The sequence below is a fragment of the Botrytis deweyae genome (genome assembly GCF_014898535.1).
Source record: "Botrytis deweyae strain B1 chromosome Unknown BDEW_012, whole genome shotgun sequence".
NCBI classification, from domain to species: domain Eukaryota; kingdom Fungi; phylum Ascomycota; class Leotiomycetes; order Helotiales; family Sclerotiniaceae; genus Botrytis; species Botrytis deweyae.
This window is the reverse complement of record NW_024066219.1, coordinates 827,958-839,121: the sequence shown is the minus strand read 5'-3', so window position 1 is coordinate 839,121 and position 11,164 is coordinate 827,958. Positions and strand designations below refer to the sequence as shown.

Here is an 11,164-nt window from a genome sequence, read left to right as displayed (position 1 = left end):
CGAAAATCCTGATGCATCGCGAATCGGTAGACTACCTTTGATCGACAATAGATTTGCTAAAAGAGTGGTTACAAGCTTTATTTTTGGTATGGCCAAAAGCAACCCTGAAAAGATCATAAATTCGTAACCATGGGTCTCTCCTGAAATCGACATGACATCAAACTAATGATGCATGCAATAGTTAAGAAGTTCAAAGCTCCCCCCCCAGTTTTACAACCAAGATATAGAACTCTTTTCAATCCCGCGAAATCTAGCCCCGAATGGCCATCCAAAACGCGTTTCCAGGAACCGAGTGCTCAATCCTTCGACCGCGTTGTCCCACTCGATAGAGTACGTACAGTACAAGGAAGGCAAGCTGCAGGAGACATCTCCTTCAAAATTCAGGCGCCACCAACATCAAGCCACAATTTTTCTTTTCTTGGTTTGATAGAGTATCTCCACTTCTCCATTGGATTCGAGCCCCTGGATCCACCCATTGTTCTGACACGAAACGGTTAATCGCTCCGTCTTTCATTAGCCACATTGCAAGGAATATTTCCTGTTATCAAAAATGTGCGTCGTGATGATAACCATACAGACGCGTGCGATATATTAACATCGCGGAGATTACATCACTAGACCAAGTTTAGTTGGGCCGTGCCGCGCAAAGCACTCGCCACATGCAAATTGGTGGGGACATCTCGGTTAGGCCTTCCCCTTCATTTCGGGTCGAAGCGACAATGTTCTTGTTTTTATAGACTCGGTAACAGGATTTATGCCTGGAAATTATTTTTTGTCATTTTGGTTGGTTACATCATTTGAATTCCTTTTGAATGGATAAATATTCAAGTGCAATTTGAAGATTCAGGATTTGAGTGGTGGGTCGTGGGGTGATTTATTGGGTGAGCGAGTTTTGCATATGCCCTCCTCTACTATGATTGCCATGTTTCTTAATCCAATTTGATTCTCGCATTGTATTAGATACACGCGTATTTCGTGCTCAATGTGCTCGTGTTCATGGTCTCGTGATTTCCCGGCATAGTTCCCCTTGCGAGAATGACCAAGATCTTACAAGAGTCTAGATGCAGCTATTCAAGACCAGATTGGAAAAAGGGGTTTTCAAATATAGACACATCAACAATAACTCGTGTTGGATGGAGAAGAACGTACATTTTTTCCGTCATCTTGTCCATTGGATGAAAATTAGATCGAGTCCAAGTTTCCAGCAAGATCACAATTATAAATGAACTCAGAAGATTTGACCAAGTCGCAAATATTACCAAATTTTTGATTAAGTGAACAGTAGAGCTACATATACATGAATGTTAAACGCTGAAATAACACGCTGGCTTTTGAATCGTAAATTCCGTGTGCTGAAACCATTAATGAAACATAAACTTCAAAAGACTAAACCAAACCAAACCATCCCAGTACCCATCCATCCATACTCATTACCATCCAGCCTGACAGATCCGTCCATTCCGCGAAATATTACCCTACCATAACCATAGCGCCGACCCTAATTACCAGGTCTCATCATAAACGCAGTAGGAATTCTGATTTGCAGACTGATCCCCTCATTTGTACTCTTGACATCCAAGAAAATTTCACTTGGACTACTTGCAGCAGCAGCATCCGCGTTTTGCCCTGATGCGCCGGCCAGAGATCCTACATCTCCAGATGTCGGTCCATCGAGTTTTGGCTTCTCAATGTTGCCGATAGATTGAACTTGTTGTGTTGCTCTGGCCTCCAATTCCTTAGATTTGAAAGAACCAATTGCCTTCCCTGAAAAGTTGGAAGTAGCTTGACCAATAACATTTCCTTGGTCGTCAAAGAGGTAGCCGTCTTTGATAACAGAGATACTCTTACCGACAATGTCATTGATGTTTGGAATGTTAACTTGAAAGTCCTTGGCACTGTCTGTTGCTCCCTCAGCTTGGTCCTTGACTCCATTCACAGCATCGGTAGCCTTATCAGTGCCAGGGATTCCTCCCAATGCACCCTTAGCTTTTTCGCTACTTTCACCCAAAGTTTTCTGGGCATCATCTGTGGACGGTAAACCACCCTTGACATCATCAGTTGAGCCCTTAACGCCATCGAGCTTCTCTCCAGCGGTGTCTTTAGCATCGCCAAGCTTCTTTTGCGCATCATCTTTGGCATTTCCAACTTTGTCTTTGACATCGCCGGCGACTCCGTTGACTTTTGACTTAGTATCATTGACTTTACCCTGGGCACCATCGGTGGCATCCGAGGATTTGTCCTTTAAGTCACTCGCAACTCCATTGACCTTGTCACTAGCATCTTTGCCGAGCTTGGATGCTTCATCGGTTTTTCCTTGTGTAGCATTTTTGACCTCACTGGTAGCCTTTTCAGCATTGTCCTTTACCTTCGATCCAGCATCTTGAGCCTTGGAAGTTGCACCATCAGCAGCACTGGTGGCTTGATCAGCGTCCGGAACTTTTTCAGTAGTCTCCTTGACTTTATCAACTCCTTCCTTGGATACTTTAGATGCTTTGTCTCCAGTATCTTTGGCTTTGTCGGTTGCGCCGGATGCAGTATCCTTAACTTGGTCAGCGCCAGGTGCAGTATCGACAGTGTCTTGAGCTTTCTTGGAGCTGTCATCCGCAAAACCATTGACTTGGCCTTGGGCTTTTTGGGCAGCCTTGGAAGCCTTGCTTAGGAATTTCTTTGGTCGTTTAGCAGCTTCCTTTGCAGGCTCAGGGACCGAGTCTTTTGCGTCTTCGATAGACTTTGTAACTTGCTTAGTAGGCTCAGACTTAGTTACTGACTTGAGAGGCTCGATGCTTTCCTTGAAGTCGTCTGGGATAGGAGGTGCTGAGGTAATAACATCTGGTTGGACATCGGGAATAGCTTCAGCCAATTCATTTTCCTCTTCCTCTTCTTCTTCATTTTCCTCATCTTGATCATCTCCTTCCTCTTCATCCTCTTCTTCCTCGCTGACATCTTGTTCCTCGTCATCTTGAACATCGGAATCGTCATCTACTTCGCCCTCATTTTCGGCTTCATCTTCATTATCTTCCCCGTCTTCCTCACCATCTGCCATTTCGATACCTTCATCATGTTCCTCCTTCTTATTTGCCTTGATTGGTTCTTCTTGTTCAGCCTCACCCTCGGATTCTTCGTTTTGACCTTGGGGTTCCGGCTTGGGTTGAGACTTTTTGGTCTTTGAAAATTTCTTCGGTCGAGGTGCTTCCTCCTTTTGTTCTACCTTCTCTGGCTCTTCCTGTTCACCTTCAGCCTCGGCTTCAGATTCCTGATCTTGCTCTTCAGGTTCTGGCTTTGGTTCAGGTTTCTTGGTTTTTGAAAACTTCTTTGGCCGAGGGGCCTCCTTCTTTGGCTCAGGCTCAACGTGGTCTTCATCTTGTTCAGGCTCGTTGTCTGCTTCCTCGTCATGATCTGGCTCGTCTTGCTCAGGTTGAGGCTCAGGCTCAGATTTCTTAGCCTTTGAAAATTTCTTTGGCTTAGATTTTGGCTTCTCAGACTGGGGCTCCTCCTTCTCAGATTGGTCGTTATCGTCTTGTTCGCCGTCTTTCTCTTGTTCCTCTGGCTCAGGAACTGGCTCGGGGTTTTCGACTGGCTTTTTGAATTTCTTGATCTTTGGCTTGCTTTGGGATTTTGGCGCTGGCGAAGGAGATGTCACTTCAGGGTGTGGTATGTTTTTGTCAGCTGGTGGTGTTGCTGGTAATTTAGGTGCGAATTTCTTGGCCTACGTTGTTTCAATGTTAGCCTTCTGACTTGAATTGAATATTCTTTCAGTCTTTCTTTTTTCCTCTTGCTTTCCTTCTCATCCCTTTGATAAGGTCCTCCTTTGGGTGGAACCAGAGGTGAAGGCCAGGAATTTTGTCCGGAAACAAAGAGGAGTATAACGGTCGGCGAAAGAAGGCATATAAGCCAGAGCAGGAAACTTACTTTGGTGGTGGAGCCCTGCTTTGCGGATTTCGTTACATCGCTGGTATCTTTTGGGACAGTTGGTGTGTTTGGAACCGATGGCTTTTCACTCGGTACTGAAGAGGTATCTGCTTTAGGAGTCGAAGGCTTCTTCTTGATAGGAGTTTTGTTAGTCTTCTTCAAGGCTTTTTTAGGAGCTTCTTGTGTGTCTGCCATTTCTGTGATTTTTGCGGTTGTGGATGATGTGAATTGTATGGAATCTGGATCGTAGCGAGAGGTGCGTTGCTTGACTAAAAGCGTCCACTGATAACGAACAATAAAGTGAGGAGACAGTTTGACGGATACCTTTCACAGGTATATAGAGGCTTCAGTGGTGTAACAGTTAATGGCACTAAAGTCGAATGCTGTGTTCATCTTAGTAATTAGATGCGCAAAGAATGATCTCACTGTCTCCAAGGTGTCCCGAAAACCAAGGCTGGGACCAACTATGACCCAAGTTCTGATTGGAATACATCATTGCGTCAACTTTACAAGAGCTTACAGGCTTCCCCAGAGTAGAACAAGGAAGTTTGGCCCCAGAGTGGATAGCTATAGCAACTTGCATCATATATATGCAACCTTGTAGGATAAGGAAGCTAATTGGACCTGATCCTTCAGCTTACACGCCACAATAGCAAAAAGGAGCGATTCTACGGGGATTGTTCGAAGCCCTGTTGTGATTTCCTAGAAATCATTGATCCCTTTTCGATTTGTCGTTGGTATAAACGTGTCCGATGGACGAGACATATTGCGCACCAAGCGAAGATACCTACCTAGGTAGGAATCATGAAGTGTTTCATTGTCTCGGAGCAAATTCGACAAAGCAATGATACATTTCAATGCATATTTGACACTTTGATGATTTGATGTTCCATCGAGATTTGACACATGATGTAGGCTTACAATTTTCTTCATGTGGAACTAGCAAGGATAGTAGTCTGCGGCAATACTTGCACTCACCAGCCACATTTCATAAATAGCAACACGTGAAAAGAGGACCTCAAGCTAGAAAAACCAACTTGTCGTCCCAGTCTTTTAGTGCAACGCCAATCGTCTAATTGTTTCACATGGACGGACAATAAAATCGGAGATATGTGCTATGAAGTTTTTCGAACGCTATTGAATAATCCGATACCATGCTGAAAGTGACAAAGTTTTTGGAATACAAGTAGTTCGGAGAGATTTCCTATGCACAAAGGACTCTTGCATTTGAGTAACATGATACAAAGCGTTAAAGATCTCATGTTCACGTTCTGAGCGTTGTGCAGTGCTACAACCTACAAACAGAGGGAATAAGTTGGCAATACGAAGAAGCAATTAGCCATGGTTACCAAAATGAAAGTAGAAAAGTTGGAAATTCGACAGGGTCCAGCGGTATCAATTTTCCAATCCGGATATCTGCCAACTAATTTGCTTCATTACCTAAGTTGCTTATGTTGGGAGGGAACACAATCTGCAAGCCACAAAATCACGAGATACTAAGAATCTAACGCCGAGGGCGGGGTGAAAAGAAGAAAGTCTCCGTAGCGATTCCTTCATTGCGTGAAATCGCCATGGTGTATAGAAGCTTCTAATTACACCCCGTATTTGAAATGAGTGGAAAAGGTGACGGCTCGTGATAGTTTCCGACTAGAGATGGACGGCAAAACAATTTCGTAAATTTGATAATAGAAAAGTTGAGATTGCTTTCAAATTTACTGCCTAGATTCTTTGAGACATGACTCAAGTAGTTTTGACAGCAGGGCTAATTTAGAGGGACTCGTGGAAACGACGTGTGCCGTTAGGCTAGTACACGCTATTGTGATTACGACACAGGCTAGAAGATCACTGAAGGTTCGGATGGATTGGTCTATGTATCTGATAACAATTTTTCAATTCCTGTCGGATAATGTTCTCGGTATTTCTGCAACATAATCTCTGCACTTCAACAATAAACGTAACAATCTAAAAGTACAATGACCGTGGAAATTCTTGGTTTTTGATATTGAAAATAAAATCACGACAATCAATATATCGACCAATACGAGCATCTCATGAAACTTCCATATCCAAGATTTTTGATCATTAAATCTAAAAGTACAATGCCATTCATTATCATCCAAATATCCCGAACCCCACCACACCCAAAGCACCGCAGCCCATATCATGAAGAGATACAGTAACACCAAAGAAATATGTGAAAAGCTCTCCATATAACGCACGGTAAATCCAATTGCCTCTAGCAAACATGCTCTCCACTCTATCCAGAACTAAGCAACACGATAGATGTTAGAATGGATAATTTTTGCGTTCAAGACCTGTTGAAAATAATCAGCTCGACCGAGCTCGTAAATTGTATTGAGAGGTACTTGTTCTCAACATTTACACTGAGTAGGATTGAAGATTACGATATATAAGGGGAAGTGGGCGAAGGGGAATGGGAATTGGGATAGAACGTACAATAATGCCAATGTCAAATCACCATGAATCTTGGCTTTCAACTCAATCTCAATTTCAAGATTGACATCTAATCTCAACTTCAAAGGTTGCTTTCCTTGCTCTTTCGCAGCACCACCACCTTGTTGTTGCTGTTGCATTTGCATCATTTGCATTTGCTGTTCGTGTTGTTGTTGCATCATTTGCATCTGTTGTTTATAATCGTTTCCGCCATCTTGTTCGAGGAATTGAGGACGATCTCTCCTCTTACGACGGGGTTTGCGTGCAGGAGCTTCCTCTTCTTCCTCCTCTTCTTCTGGCTCAGGCTCCTTGACCTTACGACGGCGATGCTTCTTCTTCTTCTTTTCCGGTTCAGGTTCAGGTTCGGGCTCGTTGTGAACGGCAGTATCCTCACTCTCTTCTACTTCCTTTTCAGGCTCTTCGTCTTGAGCTTCTTCGCCGCCTTCATTCTCGTCAGCAGTGGCTTCGGCACCAGTTTCTGCCCCTCCATCACTACCAGCTTGTTCTCCTTCATTGTCGTCTTCTACTGATGCCTGTGCCTTCTGCTCCGTACCTTCTTGTTCTTCCTCATCTTGTTCCTCTTCTCCATCCTCGTTTTGTTCCTCATCTTGAGCTTCCTCTTCTTGCTCTACTTGCTCGTTTTCTTCGTTGTCTCTGTCAGGGGTGGCATCAGGAGTTGGCGCTCCCTTTTTACCACCAATCGGTGTACTCTCCTTTGGCGGCATATTGGCTTGTGGATTTGTGATATGTGCTTAGGTGGTGCAGTGAAGGATTTAGAAGATGAGGAAACCCCGTGTACGTGAGGAAAAGGGTATATAGCTAAGAGTCAAAGATATAGACTCAAGAAATTCTTTCAAAATTAGATACGGGGAGGAATCTCACTTAGCACCGTTGTAGTTTTGTCTTATATGAAAGCCAAAAAATGTAAACTTGGAAATTCATGCCAAATTCTATGGAGCAAGCTTTCAAACAACTCAACTATGACATAACCGCTGCCTTCATTTTTATCCTTGTAACAGGTGTAAGATACAGGGGGTTATTGCGTTTTTGGACATAATGGAGGTCAAGAATCTTGGATTAGATGATTTATCGCAAGGATTTTGGTGATAATTGTGGATTTTGACAAACCAACGTATGCGTGTGGGTCATTAAAAGCTACAGGGCTGCTACTTGTACCAAAAAGGTCGAGTCCATCCGTCCACCAATTCGAATCTCCGAGTCTAGAGGCGCATATTTCTGAAAAATCAAGGCTAAAGAGTACTCGAACAAGAACAATAGTAAATAATTCAATGTTTCCTGTTGTCTCCTAAAACTTTTCAGGGTATTTTGGGTGTGAAAACTTACACACTCTCAGTAGCTGTACAGCCTTTACAAGAAGTAAGCCACCGGCCACTAATACCTTGTTCTTCAAAATGTCAAAAAAGCTACCTCCACGAGGCTAGCACAAGTAATGTTTTCGGGTTTCATGATTACATCCGCATGATATCATTTTCAATTGAAGTAGTGAGGGGCTAATTCAGCATTAGACATGGGGTTTGAAGAGATAAGTTGTGGCTGGTGAGCAACCAAATCGACATCTTCCGTCCCCACAGCACCTTTCTAACACTGAATTCAATTAATTATACACTGTTCCAGTATCCACTTCCACTTCCACAAGACCTACCATACATACAATACCACGATAATACAATTTTACGATAACGTTCAACCTTGAGGACAACAAGTCAGATGAAAATCACGAGATGGCATTGTTTTTGATGTTAGTAAATGCCATACCGACGGTGATCGGTACCGCTGAAGCATTAGATGTTCAGAAGAAGGAGGATCTGGCTCAGAAGCACAAAGCAAAGTTTTTCATGACGGCGAATTTTGCTCTGGATGGCAAGGCTGCTCATGAAAAAGAAGCACAGGTCGTTCTACGCGATAATAGGGTATGTTACCACGAGTTTCTATGTGCTAACATCAATATCATGGTGAATATTGAAGAAAGATACTGATTTCGAACGATCTGTAGATGTATCTAAACCACCCCGATGCGCCGAAAGAAGGACATCGATTTTGTGGTTACTATTTCATGTATCCAGGCACCGAAGAACATGGCTTGGTATCGACGATTCAAGATAATCCTCCGATGCTAAATTGGATATTTGTCGACTCAAATACTTTAGAGGTGCGATATGGTGGGCGAGCAGATACAGTGGGCAACTTAGCACACCCATGGGAATGGTCAGAGGATGAAGTAAATTTGACGCTGGAAGAAGATGAAGGATTTGTTGCAGTGGAAGTTGAGCCTGGAATATGGCAAATATATTTTGATAGAAATGGGGATTTCTCTGGTCTTCCCACAGGAAAGAAAATCCAGGAAGTCTGTTTGCTCCGGCGGATGATGTGTGGATGGAATAGTCAGCTAGTACCAGCCGACAGGAAAAAGGAGGGCGGTTAATAATCTCATCACTGGAAAATCACATAACACAAAATGAAAATCTCATGATACCCATCCGAAGTCTTCCCATTCACGCTGCACTGTCAAGCCTAGACCAAAATACTCACGTTACAAACACGCACGAGACTCGACAAATTCAAACTCTTGAAGGATCAATCCTGTACAACAATTCAAAAATAATCAATTCACATGCAATATGACGAAATCCTGCCTCTTTCAATCGAACATGGGGAAAAATCGCGCGAGGTAATGCCTGTAAATGCTTGTATCTGACCCACTAGGATCAATATATTCTTCCCAGCCACAGAACAACTGTTTCGCAATTTGCCAACTTTGACACTGCATGGTTGGTGAAAACTTGCCAAAGAAGGACCTGGAGAAATTAGCTACAAGCTATTACCCCGAAAAACAAGAAAACGGCTTTGGCCGGCAAGGGGGTCTGCATCAAATGGGATGATGACGTGGAATCAGCGCAAGCAGGTTCGATTCTCGAGAAATCCACTCAGTCTTTCTTTTAAAGAACACAGGTTCGAGTCAATCATATCCTCATTCTCCTCATTCAAACAAACATCTTTCCATTTTCTTCATATCCTTTTAGGATAATCCAACCCCCGTTTTTAATTTTCAACACCCTTTCATTCGGAGGTCTCTCGCAGAGCTCTACTTCGACAATGGCTAGTCAAGCCAAGCCAAAGGCTGCTGCCACCAAGACTGCCACAAAAGGAAAAAAGGCTCCTCCCAAAAAGAGACAGCCAGAGCCTGAATCCGAATCGGAAACCGATTCCGATGATTATACCTCCGACGAAGAATCAGAAGAAGAAGCACCACCCCCACGTCGACCGGCAAAGCAAAAGCAAAAGCAACAAGGTGGTGGAGGCGGAGGCGGACCACTCGGTGGTGTCAGTGATATGGTTCCTTTGAATCAAGTTGGTGACACCGTCGGAGGGGCTGCCGGCCAAGTTGGAAATACCCTTGGTAACGTTGCTGGCGGTGTCTTGGGTGGTGGTGGTGAAAAGAAGGGAGACGACAAAGAAGATACACTTAGATTACGGTTGGATTTGAATCTCGAGGTAGAGATCACGCTGAAAGCGAAGATCCATGGTGATCTTGAATTGGCACTATTGTAAGTTCACACCACCTTTATTATTTCCTCAACCCCTCCTGTTCTGACGTTAGTACAAGGGATACTGGTGGATAAACATCTCTTACATGAGTATTTGTTGCAGAAACGGTTAATAATGTCGTCCGTCCCCATTGCAGCTTGATGTAGTCGCAGCTTACTGTATGAACCGACCTTTCGTTATCTTCGAACATTTGATCTTTTCATCATCTGAAAAGTCTTCCATGAGGACGCAACTTGTTAGAAACTGCTGCTAACAAGTTCTTCGTAGGAACTAATTGGCTTTTCGATATTTTGTTGCTGGGAATAGGATCTTTGGATTCTTCGGAGTGGGACATGGGAGGTTAGGACCGGATTCTGATGTTTCGAAGGAGTTTTTGAGTGCATGGAGAATGGGAGATTGGGAGATTGGGATCGGGTTTTGACATGTTCCACACGTATTATATACCCATTATCTAAAGTGGGAAATTTAATGCCTGAATGACTTTTCCAAGCTTGCTTGAATTTATATGAAGTGACCATGTGTGATGATGTAGTTTTTAGGATTCTATGACTGTGTGACGTCGTTGGTGCTATTCCTTCGCGACTTCAGGGGGAGATCCGGAGTGAATCGACCGGAGGATTGATTACAAGAGAGATAAGATGCTCGGTGAATTCAACTGGAGCGATTCTTGCTGTAAGTAACTATTTAGAAGTAGATGACAAGATCGGAATTGCAAATTCTACCATCGCCGTTGTCAAATTGCCAGATTTTTGAGCAAACGTATGCTGCATGATTGTTCGAACAATGGAAAAGATCAAATTTGTAATTGTATCTGAAGCCAGAATTTCTCATTTTTCCTAGGCAAAGAACTCTGCCCCCAAAGGAGAACACCTATAAAGTATACTGGAAATATACAATGCTACCAAGATAGTCGCACATACAATTGGGACTCCGTACTGGAGGCTATCTCGTCCAACGTCATGGAAATTCCACGCCAAAATTCTAGCATACTCGCTAAATTCCACAAACGAGGCCACACATCTTTCAATGCTATATTTAACTTGCAAAAAAGGAGTTAAAATTAGATGTCATGTAGGTTTTCTACAGACAAAAGAGTGGAAAGTAGGAGAGTGATGATGCACGTAATCCGGGGTAATATACCATAACTTCAACTCAACATCTCATTCAGCCATACAAAGCCCCGTGTCTATATAAGTAGTTGCTGGCTGTATCTAGTAGCCGTGGCAAAGAGTCC

The 11,164-nt window shown here is 43.4% G+C and overlaps 5 protein-coding genes across 5 annotated transcripts; 3 read left to right on the top strand and 2 right to left on the bottom strand.

The window, feature by feature from the left end:
- Nucleotides 1-168: 168 nt before the first annotated feature.
- On the top strand, nt 169-498 carry EAE98_006082 (uncharacterized protein; the record flags this gene model as incomplete). The annotated part of the gene is made up of 1 exon (XM_038953704.1): nt 169-498. The coding sequence occupies one exon, from the start codon at nt 169-171 to the stop codon at nt 496-498; it is 330 nt and encodes a 109-aa protein (XP_038810099.1).
- A 741-nt stretch (nt 499-1,239) lies between these two features.
- EAE98_006081 (uncharacterized protein) lies at nt 1,240-4,776 on the bottom strand. The gene is made up of 2 exons (XM_038953703.1): nt 3,910-4,776; nt 1,240-3,706 (listed from the first exon to the last, which is right to left on the bottom strand). Exons 1-2 carry the CDS (start codon nt 4,102-4,104, stop codon nt 1,499-1,501), a joined length of 2,403 nt encoding a protein of 800 aa, XP_038810098.1. The 5' UTR covers nt 4,105-4,776; the 3' UTR covers nt 1,240-1,498.
- Nucleotides 4,777-6,217: 1,441 nt separating this feature from the next.
- On the bottom strand, nt 6,218-7,088 carry EAE98_006080 (uncharacterized protein; the record flags this gene model as incomplete). The annotated part of the gene is made up of 2 exons (XM_038953702.1): nt 6,218-6,224; nt 6,367-7,088. The coding sequence occupies 2 exons, from the start codon at nt 7,086-7,088 to the stop codon at nt 6,218-6,220; spliced, it is 729 nt and encodes a 242-aa protein (XP_038810097.1).
- A 1,017-nt stretch (nt 7,089-8,105) lies between these two features.
- On the top strand, nt 8,106-8,806 carry EAE98_006079 (uncharacterized protein; the record flags this gene model as incomplete). The annotated part of the gene is made up of 2 exons (XM_038953701.1): nt 8,106-8,294; nt 8,378-8,806. The coding sequence occupies 2 exons, from the start codon at nt 8,106-8,108 to the stop codon at nt 8,804-8,806; spliced, it is 618 nt and encodes a 205-aa protein (XP_038810096.1).
- A 483-nt stretch (nt 8,807-9,289) lies between these two features.
- Nucleotides 9,290-10,420, top strand: EAE98_006078 (uncharacterized protein). Its single transcript, XM_038953700.1, has 3 exons — nt 9,290-9,929; nt 9,989-10,088; nt 10,198-10,420. The coding sequence occupies exons 1-2, from the start codon at nt 9,478-9,480 to the stop codon at nt 10,002-10,004; spliced, it is 468 nt and encodes a 155-aa protein (XP_038810095.1). The 5' UTR covers nt 9,290-9,477; the 3' UTR covers nt 10,005-10,088; nt 10,198-10,420.
- The last annotated feature ends 744 nt before the right edge of the window (nt 10,421-11,164 follow it).

Excerpts from the sequence above, each read along its gene's own strand:
- EAE98_006081 (XM_038953703.1), bottom strand. The coding sequence starts at position 4,104 with ATGGCAGACACACAAGAAGCTCCTAAAAAAGCCTTGAAGAAGACTAAC. Across the intron at positions 3,707-3,909 it reads AGCAGGGCTCCACCACCAAA|GCCAAGAAATTCGCACCTAA; the intron begins GTAAGTTTCCTG and ends GAAACAACGTAG.
- EAE98_006078 (XM_038953700.1), top strand. The coding sequence starts at position 9,478 with ATGGCTAGTCAAGCCAAGCCAAAGGCTGCTGCCACCAAGACTGCCACA.